At 37.5% G+C, this 19,431-nt stretch overlaps 1 protein-coding gene across 4 annotated transcripts in view; it reads left to right on the forward strand.

The window, feature by feature from the left end:
• The window catches only part of NKAIN3 (sodium/potassium transporting ATPase interacting 3), an 802,780-nt gene that overhangs the window by 736,572 nt on the left and 46,777 nt on the right, over nt 1-19,431 (forward strand). Inside the window, exon 6 of one of the 4 annotated variants that reach the window (XM_054499191.2) lies at nt 11,707-13,032. The exons of the other annotated variants lie outside the window; for them this stretch is intronic. Coding sequence (XP_054355166.1) covers nt 11,707-11,738 — 32 coding nt within the window. The 3' untranslated portion in view covers nt 11,739-13,032. Of the gene's footprint in view, nt 1-11,706; nt 13,033-19,431 lie in introns of those variants that run through there. 4 annotated transcript variants of the gene reach the window in all.

Raw genomic sequence — 19,431 nt, forward strand, 5'->3', positions numbered from 1 at the left:
AAAATTTTAAAATGGGAAAAAATTGTCAGCACTGAGTATGAGAAACATCTAATTCCAAAGATCTGGACTCGCAGTGGGAGCAAAAGCCAGAAGTACAGTCAAATAAAAATGTTGAATAGTTCCAAAAATAGAAAAGGTAGGTGTTTTCAAGAATTTTTTCCAATCTTATTTTCTCCTGAATAAAAGGTTCCTCCAAATGAGCCCAACAATACTGACACAAAGGCCTCAGCCACCAGTGAATCTGAACAGACAGTAATTGAAAAATTACAAAAACTTTGAGAGGGCCTTCAGTAAGGCCAAAGCAGCCACTCCATCTAATTACTGAGCTCTTGACAAAGATTAAGGAAGGATTAAGGGCATATCTACCATAGAGAAAGAGAGCACAATTTGTGTGTCTTTAAAAAGAACTGAGTGACTCTTAAAATAAGAGAAAATGTACTATTAAAGATACTGATAAAGTCTTGTGTGGTGACACGCACCTGTAATCCCAGCAGTTTGGGAAGCCAAGGTGGAAAGATCTCTTGAGGCCAGAAGCTTGAGACCAGTCTGGGCGACATGGTGAGACCTTGTCTCTAAAAAAAAGGAAAGAAAGAAAAGTAGCAGGGTGTGCTGGTGCATGCTGCTTGGGAGGCTGAGGTGGGAGGATCTCTTGAGCCCAGGAGATTGAGGCTGCAGTGAGCTGTGATGATGCCACTGCACTCCAGCCTGGACAACAAAGCAGGATCCTGTCTCTTAAAAAAATAAAATGCAGACTAAAGTAAGAAAAATAACTTATTTTTTCCAAATGTGAGAAAATCAACACAAAAAAGTTTATATCTGTTAGGGGAGGGCTGGAATGGTGAGAGCTGGTGTGTTATAGACATCTTTATTAAGATAGTACAACTCTTGCAACAAAAGGCAATGACAGAAGCTGCAGCAGTAGTAAATGCACCCCTGTAAGAACTCTACAGCCTGGTTCCCTGACTCAAGAATCAAAAACCAAATACTAAAGCAAGCACAGTCCAGGGGATCCTCACAGAATAACCAGAATAAGTGTATCAGTGAATCTAAAGGAATAACACTGAAAACAATTGGAAAAAGCCACTTTGAGCACCTTACTCAAAGGAGATATTATTTTCAAAGACTCTCTGGAGTGACTTGAAATGACATGAACGGAGAGAGATCTTCTCTCATGGTTTGTGCTACTGGGGAAAAAAGGGGGTAGAAAATGAAAGCAATGCCTGTCAAAAGCTAAAGAAAAGGTGAGCAGGATTGTTCTGAGCACCAGGCACTGACCTGCCCATGGACTATTCAGCAGCAGCCCTGGAGAGAGGGAAGGAGAGTACTTCCACATGACACTCAAATTCACGAATTCTGCCTCCATGGAGTTCTCTTTTCTTTCCTAAGAGATCTTTATGCAGACAAGCTTCCTTTCCAGAACAAAAACAAGTCATAGAAGATAAAACCATTAGTCCTCAAAATGTGGCACACTAATCAATTTTCCCTTCCATACGAGCTGCTCATTTTAAATATGAAGAAATCCAACCAAACACACGTTCGTGAAAGTTCCACAGGGACACAACTCTGTTCAGGGGATAGCGAGGACGGAATGTTGGAATTCTTACAAATCATTATGTAATCCTACATTACTAGACAGAGCCTTTGAAATTTTGGAAATACCAGTTGATGGAAGAGTATCCTCAAAATAAGATAAATGTTTAAATAAGTCAGCAACAGCTTGCTGTTCCCTGCATTCTTTCTATGTGCCAGCACTCCATCGCCACTATCTTGTATAAGGTAATGAAACCCTGTGAGGCAGCCATTGTCCTCCTTTTACAGATGAGTAAACTATGATTTTTTTTCCCCAACTCACATAGCATGTAAGAACTGCAGCCAATATTTAATCCAGATATTTTGGGTGCCAAAATCCAAATGCATTCCAAAATGCAGTAGTACCTTTCTTTCCAGAATTTTGTTAACAATAAAGTTCTTCATAAACAGGCTAAAAAAGATAGATATATATAGAGAGAAAGAGAGACATTAGTCACTCACTAGATTAAAACCAGAATATTCATATTTAAATATTGAGTGATAATATAAAGTACTGGCACAATATAGAGAAAATAATGGATTAGCCCACTAAAATTTAAGTGGATATGAGGAGGCACATGTAAAAGAACAAACTCAATAATTTTCTCTCAAATCAATTATCTCAGCACAGACAATTTAATATGTGAAGCTTATCATTAGAATACCAGAATTTCAGAATCCAGTTCAAATACTGAAAAAATCTAAAAACAAAAAAATTTAAAAACGAAAACTGTGTTTCATTTTAATAGCTGCAAAATTCTATATGGCTATCCAATGAAATTATGAAATAGAAGAATACACTATTGTTAAAGTCTGAATTGATACAACGTAAGAGAATATGACATGACAGATGTTGTGGGTGTGATTTTTAAAAAGCAAAAATGTAACCACCACTATTTTCCAAAGACTGGACTTAATGCTTCTTCTTCATGGTAGTGGCTTGCAGAAGAACTTGGCCATCTTCGTGATTTCGCAGCTACATCAAGTGCAAGCACAGGGACTGATTCTGAAGTCAGGGTTGATGTGGTGGGATGGGCTGTGAGGAGTAGGAGTAGACATCTGCTTCCTTTCCCATCTTTCCTGTTGGCATCCATTGAGCTGTGTAAGTGACTCACTCCCACTGTGATCTCAATTGTCGAGCATGTCCTGCTCTTAGCTGTCAGCACTCCACATGTGAATTACAGTGGAGCCTGGGACTCCATACCAACTTCCTGAGCATCAGAACTGCTGTTTCACTTGTCTTCCATAATCTCAAAAATGTCTATATAGCCAACCCTAACTCAGAACCATATACAGAAGGAAATTCCAGGACACATAACTCCAGCTTAGGTAAATTAACACCATACAAAATCACTACAATTTTTAATAATAAAAATGAAAGCATTACTGTTCTGAAATTATCCCATGGAATCTAAATGCTATAGCGATTTAATACTCATCATTATCCATCTTTAATGTCCCTAAACAAACTTTAGTAGTTACAATTTTAAACCGTTTCATCTTATTTTTGGACATTTTCTACATTCCACTTCCCCCATAAAATTCTGTCCTAATGTCATATGTTTATTCTGTTAAAAATGTTTTCTTAACTCATTATATATTTCTGCAGTAAAAAATTCTTGCAGATTGAAATTCCATTCTCAATGTTATCTTTTCATGAACAAAAGTTTTTAATTTGTATAGTTCAGTTATTAAGCTTAAAGTAAGAAATTCTGTGGTTAGTACTTTTTCATACTTTTTAGGACTTTGCCTAAACTATGTCCCATGAAGATATTCTTCTATATTATATCATATTATATTATATATTAAGCATCTTACATTGTGATCTATTGATTTTTACATATCATGTGAGGTAGAAATCAACATTCTTTATTTCCTCTATATGTGTATTCAGTTGACCAAAAACCCTTCACATAAAAAACTATTCTTGATCACATTGCAAAGAAAATGGCAGATAGGAGAGAGAACTAACTTGCAGCTCCCACTCAGATGGACAGAACAGCACGTGGAGACTCACTCATGAACTTTTGCTCCAAGAACTACCGCAGGAACGTATCAGGAAAACTGAAAGAATTCATAGAGCCTTTGAAAGAAGTGGCTTGCCACTGCATACTCCGTGAAACAGCAGAAAACTGTGAGTGCCCAAAGTGTGAGCTGGGGAATGTCTGTTTCCAAGCACACGTCCTCACTGGGAAACTTGAAAATTCAGATCACGGGAGAAGAATTTAACCTCACCTAGAGCTGAAATGAATTTAGAGAGCTGAGTGAAATATAAAAGCAGAAGCAGCAGCGGGAAGAGCCCTGTAAGGACTCCTGGCCCCCAAGGAAGACCAGGGAAGCCATTTCTTACTTTATTTCACAGGGGACCTTGGGGAGGGCTGCCAGTGGAATTGGGGAAAAACCACGAGGAGAAAGAAACTCCCTACTAAACTTTGTAATAATTTAAACATAATGTGAATTTTCCTGGACAGAATCTGTAGTGGGTCGGCAAAAGGGAAGTACAGATATAACAACAGAAGCCTCAGCAGGCAGGGAGGGGTGAAGTCTGAAAGCCATGCTTGCTTTCTCAGCAGGGAGGCTTGTAGCCTGGGGCAAGTTCTCAGCCCTGCTTACTGGTTGCGTGGAAATAAATTTGGTGCTATTTGGGGGGACATAGTGGGAGTGAGAGTGGCCTTTCTGGCTGCATGAGAACTGACTGAAGCCTATCATTGCCGGCTTTCTCTCACTACCCTGGCAACCTGTATGACACAGCAGAGGCAGCCATAATTCCCCTGGGAACATAACTCCCTTGGCCTGAGAACCACAACTCCATACCCCACAGCAGCCACAGCAAGGCCTATCCAAAGAGAGGCTGAGCTCAGACACGCCTAACCCTGCCACCACCTAATGGTCTTTCTCCACCCGCCTTGGTAGCCAAAGACAAAAGACATAATCTCTTGGGAGCTCTAATGGCCCCACCTTCAACCTGAGAAAGCTGAGTGCTCCTCCAGGTGACCATAGGGGAAGTTTGTATCCTCCCTATACTACCACAGCTGATGCCGTCTTGAAAGCATCGCCTCCTGGCTGGAGGCTAACCAACTCAAACCATAAAAGAACAACTCATAAAAAAAAACACTGCCCCAAGAAAGGAGAAAACAACAGCTAATTTCACCACCTGCAACACCCTGGCTAACCAGAGGTCCTGAGTCTTTCCATGTGACTTTACTGCCAGCACAACCAGCATTCAAGAAAAGCAGTGCACTAAACAAAACCATAACCAAAGTCTCACACAGAGTCCACTTCACTCCCCTGCAACCTTCACTGGAGCAGTTGCTAGTAACCATGGCTAAGTCACCTGAAGACAGTTCACATCATAGGACTCTTTGCAGACACACCCCAGTACCAACCCAGAGCCCGGTAGCTCTGCTGGATGGCTAGACCCAAAGAGAAATAACAATCACTGTAGTCAGGCTCTTAGGAAGCCCCATCCCTAGGGGAATGGGGGAGAGCACCACATCAAGGCAGCACCCCATGAAACAAAAGAATCTGAACAGCAGACCTTGAGCCCCAGATGTTCCCTCTGAAATAGTCTACCCAAATGAGAAGGAACCAGAAAAACAATTCTGGTAATATGACAAAAAAAGGTTCTTTAACACCCCCAAAAGATCACACTAGCTCACCAGCAATGGACCGAAACCAACAAGAAATATCTATATTGCCAGAAAAATAATTCAGAAGGTCGATTATTAGGCTATTCAAGGAGGCATCAGAGAGAGGTGAACTCCAACTTAAAGAAATTTTTTCAGTGTTACTGGATATAGATGGAAAAATCTCCAGAGAAATAGAAAGCATAAATTTTAAAACAATCACAACTTCTGGAAATGAAGGACACACTTAGAGAAATGCAAAATACACTGGAAAATCTCGGCAATAAAATCAAACATGTAGAAGAAAGAACTTCAGAGCTCAAAGACAAGGCTTTTGCACTAATCCAATCTAACAAAAACAAAGAAAAAAATCAGAAAAAAACGAACAAATCCTCTAAGAAGTTTGGATTATGTTAAACAGCCAAACGTAAAAATAATTGGTGTTCCTGGGGAAGAAGAGAATTCTAAAAGTTTGGAAAACATTATTTGAGGGAATAAGTGTGGAAAACTTTTCTGGCCTTACTACAGATCTAGACAACCAAATACAAAAAACGCAAAGAATGCCCAGGAAATTCACTGCAGAAAGATAATTGCCTACGCACATAGTCATCAGGTTGTCTAAAGTCAACACAAAGGAAAGAATCTTCAGAGCTGTGAGGCAAAAGCATCAGGTAACCTATAAAGCAAAACCTATCAGATTAAGAGCAGATTTCTCAGCAAAAATCCTACAAGCTAGAAGGAAGTGGTGTCCTATCTTTAGCCTCCTTAAACAAAACAATTATCAGCCAAGAATTTTGTATCCAACAAAACCAAGCTTCATAAATGAAAAAAAGATATAGTCTTTTCAGACAAAAAAATCCTGAGAGAATTTGCCACTATCCAGCCAGCACTACAAGAACTGTTCAAAGGAGCTCTAAATCTTGAAACAAAACCTCAAAATAAATCAAAATAGAACTTTCTGAAAACATAAATCTAACAGGACCTATAAAACAATAACACAATGAAAAAAAAAAGCAAGGTATTCAGGCAACAACTAGCATGATGAATAGAATAGTACCTTACATCTCAATACTAATGTTGAATGTAAATGGCTTGAATGCTGCACTTAAAAGATACAGAATGGCAGAATGGATAAGAATTCATCAACCAAGTCTCTTCTGTCTTTAAGAAATTCACCTAACACATAAGGACTCACATAAACTTAAGGTAAAGAGGTGGGAAAAGATATTCCATGTAAATGGACACCAAAGGAGAGCTGGAGTAGCTATTTTTATATCAGACAAAACAAACTTCAAAGCAACAACAGTTAAAAAAAAGACAAAGAGGGACGTTATATTATGAGAGAAGGACTAGTCCAACAGGAAAATATTACAATCCTAAATATATATTCATCTAACACTTGAGATCCCAAATTTATAAAATAATAACTACTAGACCTAAGAAATGGGATAGACAGCAACACAATAATGGCAGGGGACTTCAATACTCCACTGACAGCACTAGGCAGGTCATATAGACAGAAAGTCAACAAAGAAACAATGAACTTAAACTATATCCTGGGAACAAATGACCTTAACAGATACTTACAAAACATTCTAAGAAACAACTGCAGAATATACATTCTATTCATAAGCACATGGAACATTCTCCGAGGTAGACCATAAGATAGCCCACAAAACAAGTCTCAACAAATTTATGAAAATTGAAATTACATCAAGTACTCTCTCAGACCACAGTGGAATAAAATTGGATATCAATTGCAAAAGGAACTCTCAAAACCCTGCAAATATATAGAAATTAAATAATCTGCTCCTGAATGATTGCTGGGTCAACAATGAAATCAAGATGGAAACTTAAAAATTGTTTGACCTGAACAATAATAGTAACACAACCTATCAAAGCCTCTGGGATACAGCAAAAGCAATTCTAAAGGAAAAGTTAAACCATTAAATGCCTACATCAAAAAGTCTGAAAAGCACAAATAGACAATCTCAGGTCACACCTGAAGGAGCTAGAGAAAGAAAAACAAACCAAACCCAAACCCTGCAGAAGAAATAACAATGATCAGAGCAGAACCAAATATACTGAAAAAAAATACAAAAGATAAGTGAAACAAAAAACTGATTCTTTGAAAAGATAAATAAGATTGATGGACCATGAGCAATATTAACCAAGAAAAGAGAGAGAATCCAAATAAGCTCAATTAGAAACAAAATGAGAGATATTACAAAGAATAACACAGACAAAGATTATTCAAGTTTACTATGAACACCTTTATGTGTACAAACTAGAAAACCTAGAGAAGATGGATAAATTCCTGGAAATATGCAACCCTCCTAGATTAAACCAGGAAGAAATAGAAACCCTGAGCAGACCAATAACAAGCAGCAAGATTGAAATGGTAATTTTTTTTAAAAATTACCAATAAAAAAGTCCAGGACCAGATGGATTCATAGCTGAATTCTATCAAACATTCAAAGAATTGGTACCAATACTATTGACACTATTCCACAGGATAGAGAAAGAGGAAATTCTTCCTAAATCATTCTATGAAGCCACTATCACCCTAATACCAAAACTAGGAAAGGATACAACAACAATAACAACAACAAAAACTACAGACCAATACCCTTGATGAACACAGATGCAAAAATCCTCAACAAAATAGTAGCTAACCAAATCCAACAGCATATTAAAAAGATAGTCCACCATAATCAAGTGGGTTTCATACCAGGGATACAGGGATGGTTTAACATATGCAAGTCAATAAATGTGATATGCCTCATAAACAAAATTAATTAAAAATGCAAATCACATGATTATATCAATAGACGCAGAAAAAGCATTTGGCAAAATCCAGCGTCCTTTTATGATTAAAACTGTCAGCAAAATTGGCATAGAAGAGACATACCTTAAGGTCATAAAAGCCATCTATGACAAACCCACAGCCAACACTATACTGAATGGGGAAATGTTGAAAGCATTCCGCATGAGAACTGGAAGAAGACAAGGATGCCCACTTTCACCACTTCTATTCAACACAATATTGGAAGTCTTAGCAAGAGCAATCAGACAAGAGAAAGAAATAGAGGGCATCCAAGTTAGTAAAGAGAAAGTCAAACTGTCACTGTTCACCACTGATATGATCATATACCTAGAAAAGCCTACAGACTAACCCAAAAAGATCCTAGAACTGATAAATAAATTCAGTAAAGTTTCAGGATACAAAATTAATATACACAAATCAGTAGCAGTGCTATACACCAACAGCAATGAAGCTGTGAATCAAATAAGAACTACATCCTTTTACAATAGCTGCCATATATATATATATATATGTGTGTATATGTATATATATATATACAATACTTAACAATATACCTAACCAAGGAGGTGAAAGACCTCTACAAGGAAAACTGCAAAACACTGCTGAAAGAAATTATAGATGGCACAGATGGAAACACCCCATGCTCATGGATGCATAGAATCAATATTGTGAAATGACCATACTTCCAAAAGCAATCTACAAATTCAATGCAATTCCCATCACAATACCATCATCATTCTTCACAGAACTAAAAAAAAAAAAAAAAAAAAAAATCCTAAAATTCATATGGAACCAAAAAAGAGCCCACATAGCCAAGCCAGACTAAGAAAAAGAACAAATCTGGAGGCATCACATTACCTGACTTCAAACTATGCTACAAGGCTATAGTCACTAAAGCAGCGTGGTACTGATATAAAAATAGGCACATAGACCAATGGAACAAAATAGAGAACACAGAAACAAAGCCTTACTTACAGCCAACTGATCTTCGACAAAGCAAACAAAAACATTAAGTGGAGAAAAGACACCCTATTCAACAAATGGTGCTGGGATAATTGGCAACTCACATGTAGAAGAATGAAACTGGATCCTCATCTTTCGCCTTATACATATAAAAAGAAACTCAAAATGAATCAAAGAATTAAATCTAAGACCTGAAACCATAGAAATTCTAGAAGATAATATTGGAAAAACCCTTCTAGACATTGGCTTAGGCAAAGACTTCATTACCAAGAACCCAAAAGCAAATGCAACAAAAACTATGATAAATAGATGGGACTTAATTAAACTAAAAAGTTTCTGCACAGCGCAAGAAATAATTAGCAGAGTAAGCAGACAACCCACAGAGTTGGAGAAAATCTTTGCGAATTATGCATCTGACAAACGACTAATATACAAAAGCTACAAGGAACTCAAAATAATCATCAGGAAAAAAACAAACAAACAATCCCATCAGAAAGTGACCTAAGACATGAATAGGCAATTCTAAAAAGAAGATATGCAAATTTTCAACAAACATATGAAAAAATGCTCAACCTCACTGATTATCAGGGAAATGCAAATCAAAACTACAATGTGATACCACTTTACTCTTGCAAGAATGGTCATAATTTAAAAATCAAAAAAGAATAGATGTTGGCATGGATGTGGTGAAAAGGGAACACTTTTATACTGCTGGTGGAAATGTAAACTAGTACAACCACTATGAAAAAAAATGTGAAGATTCCTTAAAGAAGTAAAAATAGAGCTGCCATTTGATCCAGCAATCCCACTACTGGGTATCTACCCAGAGGAAAAGTCATTATACGAAAAAGACACTTGCATGTGCATGTTTATAGCAGCACAACTCACAATTGCAAAAATACGGAGACAGCCCAAATGCCCATCAGTCAACAAGTGCATAAAGAAAATGTGGCATATATTTATATATGTGTGTGTATATATATATAAGAAAATTTTTAAAAATGTATATATTTTTATATTTATATTTATATGGTATATTATATAAGGTATAATAAATTTTATTATATTTATTTATTTATGGACTATTACTCAGCCATTAGAGGGAACAAAATAACTGGATAGAATTGGAGATTATTATTCTAAGTGAAGTAACTAGGAATGGAGAACCAAACATTGTATGTTTTCACTTATAAATGGGAGCTAAGCTATGAGGACTCAAAGGCATAAGAATGACATAATGGACTTTGGGGAATGGGGGGAAGGGTGGGAGTGGGTGAGGGATAAACGACTACACATTGGGCACAGTGTATACTGCTTGGGTGATGGGTGCACCAAAATCTCAGAAATCATCACTAAAGAACTTACCCGTGTAACCAAACGCCCCCTGTTCTCCAAAAACCCATTGAAACATATATATAAAACTATTATTTCCCTGTTGTCCTATGATGGCACCTTTTTCATAAATCAAGTAGATCTATTTTTTAACTCTATTATGTTTCATTTATCTATTGTCCTTTCTTATGTAATGGCATACTCTGTTAATTACTGTAATTTACTTGAAAAAAAGTCTTGATATCTGGTAGTATAAGTTCTTCAACTTGGTTCTTCAAGATTGTCTTAACTAATCTTGAGTCTTTGCCTTTTCACATACAGTTTAGAAATCAGCATTTTTATTAAACTGCTGAAATTTTTATTGGGCTTTCTTTGAATTCATAGATTAATTGCTCCACAGATCAATTGGTATTTTATAATATTGAGTTTCACAATCCATTAATGTTTTATATTCTTCCATTCATGTAGACTTATTTAATTTCTCTCAATTACATTTTACTGAATTCAGTGTAGTGGCTTGCAAATCTTTTCAGATTTATTCTCCCCAAAAAATGAATTTTCCCTGTAAACTGGACATTTTTAAGTGTTTAATTTCTGCTTTGGATGGGAATATAATTTCAATTATTGGCCATCAACATGATTGAGTAAACATAAATTTATTACAAATCTTGATGAGTAAGTCCTAAACATAAAATGAAATATTTGTTGGAAAAGCACCTCTTAATGAAATCAATGCAGCAGTTTTGTTTCAATCAGTTCATGTCTTCATGGGTGAATATTAGTTATTGCTAGAATGATAGGCTACCTCAAATATTTCCAATATTTGGTGCTAGTATTTATTTATAGAAACCTTGTTCACAGAAAAAATACAAGAATGGGAAGAAATTTGCTATAACCATGTCACTCAATTTTTTAAAATTCCTTCCTTCCCCAAGTATTTTTTAAGATCTTCTTTGTGCTAGCACTGTTATAGGTTTGGGGGCTATAGCAGGGAGCAAAATATATAAGAACAGACAAAAATTTTTCCCTTATAAAGTTTAACTTGTAATGAGGGAGTCTGATAACAAATGAATTTTTTAAGTAAAATATACAGTATAGCATAGTAAATAGTGATAAGCATAAAGGAGAAAAAAGTAAAGCAGGGAAGGAGATAGAACATGTGCAGAAGGTTGGTTGACCCTGTGGATAAAGAGGCTGAGATATGTGCCCAAAAATACGTAATGACCTATCATCTAAAGTTATTTTTAAACTACTACTAGCTGATGAGGTTTTTCTTTAATTGTTTTGGAAGCAAAAGATGGAAAGCCAGCTACCTTTTTATTAGTAGCTATTACTTTATTAACATCAGCATACAAAATTAAAACCATCACTTTGTTTGGTGGCCTGAAGTCTTGTTCTGCCAGGATGATGCACCAAGTTAAGATTCTAGATGGCTGAGATAAATGCCTGTCCTTGCAAACTGGAAAGAAGATGATTATAGAAGGGAATGAGAGAAGCAAGGTCCAGAATGGCCATACTTTTTCAAAGGCACATAAATTTTGGAATTGAGTCTCTTGAAATTGAACACTCTACATGCCTACACACCATTTAGGAGGTCTTACATTCACTTGGGGCACAACTTCTCCAGTTTTAAGACCACTAGTCTCTTATTGTCTCCCTTCTCACTTCCTACAATGAGGAAGAATGAGGATCTGAGACAGAGCTGGGGAGACTTCCAGACCCTCCAGACTCTTGGGGATTGCCCTCAGCATTTGTCAGAACAAGTTGCCCTCAAGGACAATTGAACTATATCAGTTCTTCACATAAGTACCTGAGACTGAGGGGGACAAGATAGAGTGGGAAGCATCCATTTTGCATAGTATTGCTGAGTAGAAAGAGGTAGAAAATGTTGGGAAACTCTGATCTGGACAATGCAGCCTCTCAGACTGCATACTCTATTCTTCCAGCTGGAACTGGCTTAACATTGAGCATTTCATTGGTCCCATGTGCTTCTCTTCAATTTCGCATGCCTTCTGAAAGGTGGAGGAGATTTCAAACTTCCTGAAGCATAAAGAGAACAACCATAAATAGTCATAAAGCTGGCACTTGGGCATCATCTACCTGCTTGGACAGCTCTTCAGGATCAAAAAGTTATTTCAGGCAGGGGGTAGCACAGCCCCAACCACCCCCAGGACGTAAGCAATGGTTTAAGGCACTGTCAAGTCCACTGTGCCCAGCAGACCCATCATGGTGCCTTGGTGGCCACTAGATATGCCATAAGCAGCCCCAACTGTGGCCTGTGCCGTGCCTACTGAATGCTCAGATTCTTCAGACAGGAGACAGCAACAGATCAGTGACACTGCAGAGTAGCTTGTTCTCTCGTAACAGCAGCAGGGTTTAGTTGCCAGCTACCTCTGAAATAACTATTCTCTCCTAAAAGCCTTCATTATGGTGGGGTGCTGCGAACTCCTCTCTGCAGTCTTTGAAGGGCCTCTCTGTGTGAACTAAGTTAATATCAAGCCTCTTCCCCAGCTTTTTCCTTATGAATTTATATCAAGGAACAAGCAAATCACAGTGTAATAGCCCCCATATTTGAGTTCTTCAAATGTTTCTTTAAGACGTTATTGCTGAACTTGGCAACTTGTAAAATAAATGCTAATTAGAAAAGCCTAATACCTACATAGCAGGAACAATGATGGACGAGAAAGCAAGCTCAGAATAAACGTGTTAATTGCCCCTCAGCTTCCTAAGTCTTTCCTTTTCTCTGACCTAAACACAATGTTATAGAGGCTCTGTGCTCCTAAACTCAGTGACGAGGCAGTGTGCAACATAGCTGGAACAAAACAAAACGCCTACGTTCTGGTTAATTATTTGGTGAATATAGTTAAACCTGGGACATAAATGACAGCTTGAGCTCACTGGAAATGGCAGTTTTCACTTTAAGTGTATCAAAATCAAAGGCAAAAGTCTCAATCTGAGGCTCTTAACCTGGAGTCTATAAATGCAACGGGCTGTGAACCCCATGAAATAAAATCATTTAATGGATATAGAAGTGTGCACTTTCTTACAAAGGGATTCCTCAAGTTTTATAAGATTATAAAAGAGGTCTGTGATCCTAAAGATAATAAGAGTCGTGACTAAATATTCTCAAAACCTTACAATTATTAACCCCTTCCCCTCCTTCACTGAAGCAGCAAACACTTGCTGAGTGCCTAGGGCTTCCGCAGTCCCGTGACATCTGCTTTGGGGAAACAAACATGAATTAAAGTTCTAGTGAAGAAAAAGAATTAAATTGATATATTTGAGCTCCTTCCAAGGGCTGGCCAGGCACTATCCTGCATATAATATACATTTTTCTTGTCAATCTTCATAGTAAGCCCATTGGAAGTTACTATTAGTGTTAGCCATTGTAGAAGAATTTAATTTCTAATAATGGTCACAACAGTATTTCCTGTCTAACTTTCCCATCAAGAAGTGGGGAGTTGCTGTTCCTGCTTCTTAAGCCCAGGCTGGCTGGGCAGCTGTCCTGACTAATCGAGTTTGGTGGAAGTGGCTCTGAGTGACTTTTCAGGCCAGATCATAGAAGGCAACACAGCTTCTGCCTGGCTATATTTGGTTGCTAGCCCTTGAACTCAACTACCATTTTGCAAGGAAGCCCAGGCCACATGTAGAGGCCCTTGTGGAGAGCAACAAGGTCTCCAGCGCTCAGCCCCAGCTAAGCAAACAGCCAACAGCCTGTCCTGACTTGCCTGCCATGTGAATGCACCACCTCAGAAGCTGCTCCTGCAGCCTCCCGTGCCCCAGCTAACATTGCGTGGAGCAAAAATAAACCTTTCCTGCTAGGCTCTGCTCAGATGTGCCAATACATGAGCAAAACAAATGGTGAGTATTGTTTTAAGACACTTTTATGTGGTTGTGTGCTATATAGCAATAGATAATTAGAGCAAGCAGCTTGCCCATATGAGCAACTGCCACTTAGAGGTTAAATAATTTGCCTACAGTTACAAAACTAATAAGTGTAGAGCTAGAATTCAAAACAAGATCTGCCTGATACATAAAATCAAGTCAAGAGGATGAAGGAGAGAGTTTTACCTATATCTGTGACTTGGTATTTCCTTTTTTTTTTTTTTGAGACAGAGTCTCACTCTGTCGCCCAGGCTGGAGTGCAGTGGGGTGATCTCAGCTCATTGCAACATCCTCCTCCTGGGTTCAAGCAATTTTCCTGCCTCAGCCTCCTGAATAGCTGAAATTATAGGCACGAGCCACCACGCACAGATAATTTTTGTATTTTTAGTATAGATGGGGTTTCACCATGTTGGCCAGGATGGTCTCCATCTCTTGACATCATGAACTGCCTGCCTCGGCCTCCCAAAGTGCTGGAATTACAGGTGTGAGCCACCGCACCTGGTCAGTATTTCTTAAAATAAAAAGAAATTTGAAGAAAATATAGCAAAAAATATTTATCTTAAAGTGGAAACACAGGCATCTGTTATTTTATATTCTACATTTTTCTGTGTATTAAGTGTTTTACAACTTTAAAGTATCTTTTCAAAGATGAAAGCAAAGTACTTATCAAATTTGAAAATATGTTTAAGATCAGACATGAAAAATAAGTTAAACTTTAAATTGTGTTAAGTTGCCATACTTTATAAAACCAGAGGCATTACTAACGTAATGTCTAGATGATAAAAGAAGATCTTGCTTCGACTGGCCCAATTCCAACCTCTCTTTCTTCATCTAACAGTGTTAATTCATGTCTTCGTGCCAATGTTCTGAGCTTTTAGCTCAGCAGAATCTTGAAAAATCCAAAGACATGTGCATAAATGTACAGGAAAATAGGCTCCAGCCCACAGAGGAGGATCCAAGTATCGATTCTGCATTTACCATAAACAGCAAGCATTTCCGTAAGAGAAGGGAAACATTAGCACTTAGACTGCCTGTGAGGAGCACAGGAAATTTCTCAGAGCTGAGGGTGACTCTTCCCATAGCCCCCAGAGGGCTACATCTTCAACTTCATGTGACATGTAGTGAATTATTTCTCATAGGAAGCTGCCGGGTTGAAAGCCAGCCGCCTTGCACATGTTGTCTCCTGAACAGCAGCACGAGATGAAGGAGAATCAATTGCCTTGAGTTCCCCTTTGATTCTACATAAAGTCAATCAGGTTTGCCATGGCTGAGTGGGGAACTGGATCAGTAGCACTGAATTATCTAATGGAAACTTCGTTTGTGTGTCCCATAGACAAATAGAAAAGTTGCTATTGGTTGTGTATTTTTTACAAGTAGAATACAAGTCTCTATTTGCACAGTCGGATGCTGCTATAAATCTAAAGTAGCTCTGTAATTCCTTCAGTTCTGTGAGAATCCTTGTCAGGAATTGGTGGTGGCTAGAGCGAGCAACCACAAAGATATTCTATTACAAGTAATATTATTTCTTCCAAGAAGTTTCTTGGCTGTGCTCCTGGAAGTTGGCACAGGAAGAAGATTAGAAAGGACTGCAAAGGGGTTTCCTGGCTGCAGGCTCTCCCCAGGGGATCTTTGATGGTAACACCTCAGGTTCTGAGAATGGGTGTAGAGAGCAGCCCACTGTGTGGCTGGCTTTTCTGGACAGTTGATGCCAACTCTTAATTGTGTTGCTTTTTTTTTTCTAAAATATATTTTTCACTTCCAGGATCTAATAATCAAAGTACATGGAACTCAATTTCACTGTCCTGCAGGCTGCCAGCAAGCTGTGCCCTGATGCTTCCCTCTGTTGCTCCATCTCTTCTGCTGAATAGTGTTCTTGCTGTTATAACTACAGATTTCCTTGGATGTTTTTATTCCAGCCTTCCTTTTCTAATACTTTTGAAAACCTGTCCATACCTTTTCTATTTCTTTTCCTGTTTCATTGAAATTCACACCATGATTTCCACTGAAGAAAGTACTTAATTCAGCATCTTCTCTTCTCCTATCTTTCTCAAAAAAGTGAATTTAAAAATGCAGTTGGTTTACTTTCTTATCAGTGTAATACGACTGCCTTTCCCCAAACATAATTAAAAACTGAAGGTCTTTCCTAATGAGTTGTTTTTAAGTCTTTTGTTAAGTGTTCTATTTCTTAATTTTCTTCATTTTTTTAAAGCACTTGATGTCATCTTAAAAAAGCTTTAAGAATCTGTAAACTCGCCCTCTGTGTACACTTTAATTTGCCCCTTTGCTTGAACTTTCATCCCACTCTAGCAAATGGAAGGTATTGATGCATGCATGACAAACTGTTTTTTAATATGAAAACATCCTCATCTTGAGGACTTGGTGGCTTCTGTGGCCAAAAAGCCTCATTGCTCTATCCCATCCATGAAGAATTCTTGATATTTCAGTTTCTTTATTACTTACTTTTCAAAGATTCCTCCTTAATAGTTAAATTTTTTGTAGTCTTGTCTAGTTCTAGAATCCTGATAATTTAAGTTTTACCTATATGTGATATATTATTTCTAGAGTTTACAACATTTACATCATGCTAGGTTTCCGATATGCAGAGAAGGTATAGCCAAAAAACAAGTAACAGTTTAAAAGGAAAGAAAAAAACTAATAAAAATTAAAAAAAAAAAAGAAAAAACACATAGAAGATGTGGCTGATTTATAGTGCCATCAACTGCAGGAACCAGATGTCCTAATTTGGTTAAAACAGTCCTTGCTTACACAAGTTGCCCTGGCACTTTATCTGGTTTACACTTTGTCCTAAATTTTTTAGTTTTCACCTGAAATGTTACTATTAATAGTTGTATTAGGAAAATCTAGAATGGGCATGTAGACAACTCTTTCCATTTCTACCATAGTCTTATCAAGGTATGTGAGATGCATGAGCAATAAACAGAATCCTTTTTTTTTTTTTTTTTTTTAGAATTCTCTTTTAACTGTATGGTTAAATCTGTAAGAAAACCAACTATACCACTCTCTTTTCTCCAAAACTTAAAAGACACAATATAACTAGCACCTTCCTTTCAAGGGCAGTATGCAACCTGGTCACTGATAAAGATATGTACTTGGATAGGAGTAGTGGAGATGGCTAACTCCTTCCAGTCTCAGGTGGGTGTGGGAGAGGCACTGCAATCTACAGCTCCTATCAGCACCTCTTCCCACCATATCCAGCTGGTAGGGTCAGTGGAGAGCACTTGGAAGTGTAGGTTAATGCACTGACACATTAGGAGAAGAAGAATTTCTCAGAGTTAAAATAAGGATATCAGTCTTATATACCAGTTTATAATACTGGAATTGTATTAGTTCATCAAATGCTTTCAACAGAACACCAATTAAATTATTTAAATAATTTTAATTTTTTAATCCAGTTCATAGAATTAGCATAAGCCTTTTTAATTTGTTTATTTGTTTGCTTTGCTTTGTGGACAGGATCTGAGTTTGTTTCCCAAGCTGGAGTGCAGTGGCACAATCTGGGCTCACTGCAACCTCTGCCTCTGCCCTGTGGGCTCAAACCATCCTTCCACTTCAGCTTCCCAAGTAGCTGGGACTACAGGCACATGCCACCACATCCAGCTAATTTTTGAAATTTTTTTTAAGGGGGTCGGGGTTTCACCATTGTTGCCCAGCTGGTCTCAAACTCCTGAGCTCAAGCAATTCACCCACCTTGGCCTCCCAAAGTGCTGGGATTACAGGCGTAAGCCACTGCACCTGGCTTAGCATAAGCCTTTATTTTATTTTTTTTATTTTATTTTTATTATTTTTGGAAACAGTCTCCCTCTGTCACCCAGACTGGAGTGCAGTGGCATGATCTCAGCTCACTGCAACCTCCATCTCCCAGATTCTAGCAATTCTCCTGCCTCAGCCTCCGAGTAGCTGGGATTAGAGGCGTGTGCCACGGTGCCCAGCTAATTTTTTAATTTTTAATAGGGATGGGGTTTCACCATGTTGTCCAGGCTGGTCTCAAACCCTTGACTTCAAATAATCTTCCCAACTTGGCCTCCCAAAGTGCTAGCAATATAGGCATGAATCACCGGGCCCAGTGAGCATAAGCCTTTTAGGTGTTCATTCTGTCCAAGGTAAAACTCTGATATTATTTTAAATCCTGTCATAATCTAATTAAGTAGTAAATATTAAAGATAAATATCTTTATTTTGTGGAAGTAATACAATATAATTTTTGTGAAGTACAACATATGGGTTAAAAAAATAACAAAAAATATTCTTACTAAGTTAAAAAATACATGAAGCAGAACTGTATTTGGAATTCAAGTGCACAGGAAACTTACAACTGCATCCTAATAAAGATGCACTATTTTACCAATGAAAACAGAAATTCAAAGTGTTTTCAAAATTTATATATATGTATACACACACACATTTAGAGTAAATAAAATAGAATATTTTTGTGATGAGGCTGATGTTGAAAACAAAAAGAACTTCAGCATGAAAGAATATACATTTTCTCTCTTCCCTTCCCTTCATCAATCTGAGTTCTGACTATTTCAACCTTTGAAGAACTGCTTTGTAAATCAGCCTAAGTTTCTTACAATGTCTGTGAGTATTTTTATAAATGAATCTTCTACATTTTAGTTGCGTTACATTCAAGATCAATTGAAAAACTTAAATTGATTATTCAACAAACCAAAGCACCTCCAAAAAAACTTTCAAAACTCTTCATAAATTGCAATAATTGAAAGGTTACAGAAAACATTGAACTGTATCCTCACAAAAGCAAAGGAAGACAAATGAGAACTCAAAATGTTACACAAGAATTGATTTTTTAATTTTATAATTTCCTTTTGAGATATCTTGACTTGAGAAAAGACATTTTAGAATGGAGCCCCAGTTTTTAATTGGAAAAATGTATTTTCTGCACCAGAAGGAACAGAAGTTGATTTGAGAAGGCTTACAATTTTGTAGTGTCTACATTTGGTGAAAAGAATCATAAATAGATACTATTTATGGGTTTTGTCTTATAAAATTTTTGCCAAAAAATGCTACTCTGTATGGAGGCAAAATTACAGTATCTGGGAAAATATTTGGGCTAAAATATACTACACATATCCTCCATTTAGCAAACTTGCTTGGCATTTACACACAAACACACACACACACACTCCTGAGAGTTCAGTTTTCCTACATGCCGGTATGCCTGTTAATGTTACAGTGCTATAATACAACCAAA

The sequence above is a fragment of the Pongo pygmaeus genome, chromosome 7 (genome assembly GCF_028885625.2).
Source record: "Pongo pygmaeus isolate AG05252 chromosome 7, NHGRI_mPonPyg2-v2.0_pri, whole genome shotgun sequence".
Taxonomy (NCBI): domain Eukaryota; kingdom Metazoa; phylum Chordata; class Mammalia; order Primates; family Hominidae; genus Pongo; species Pongo pygmaeus.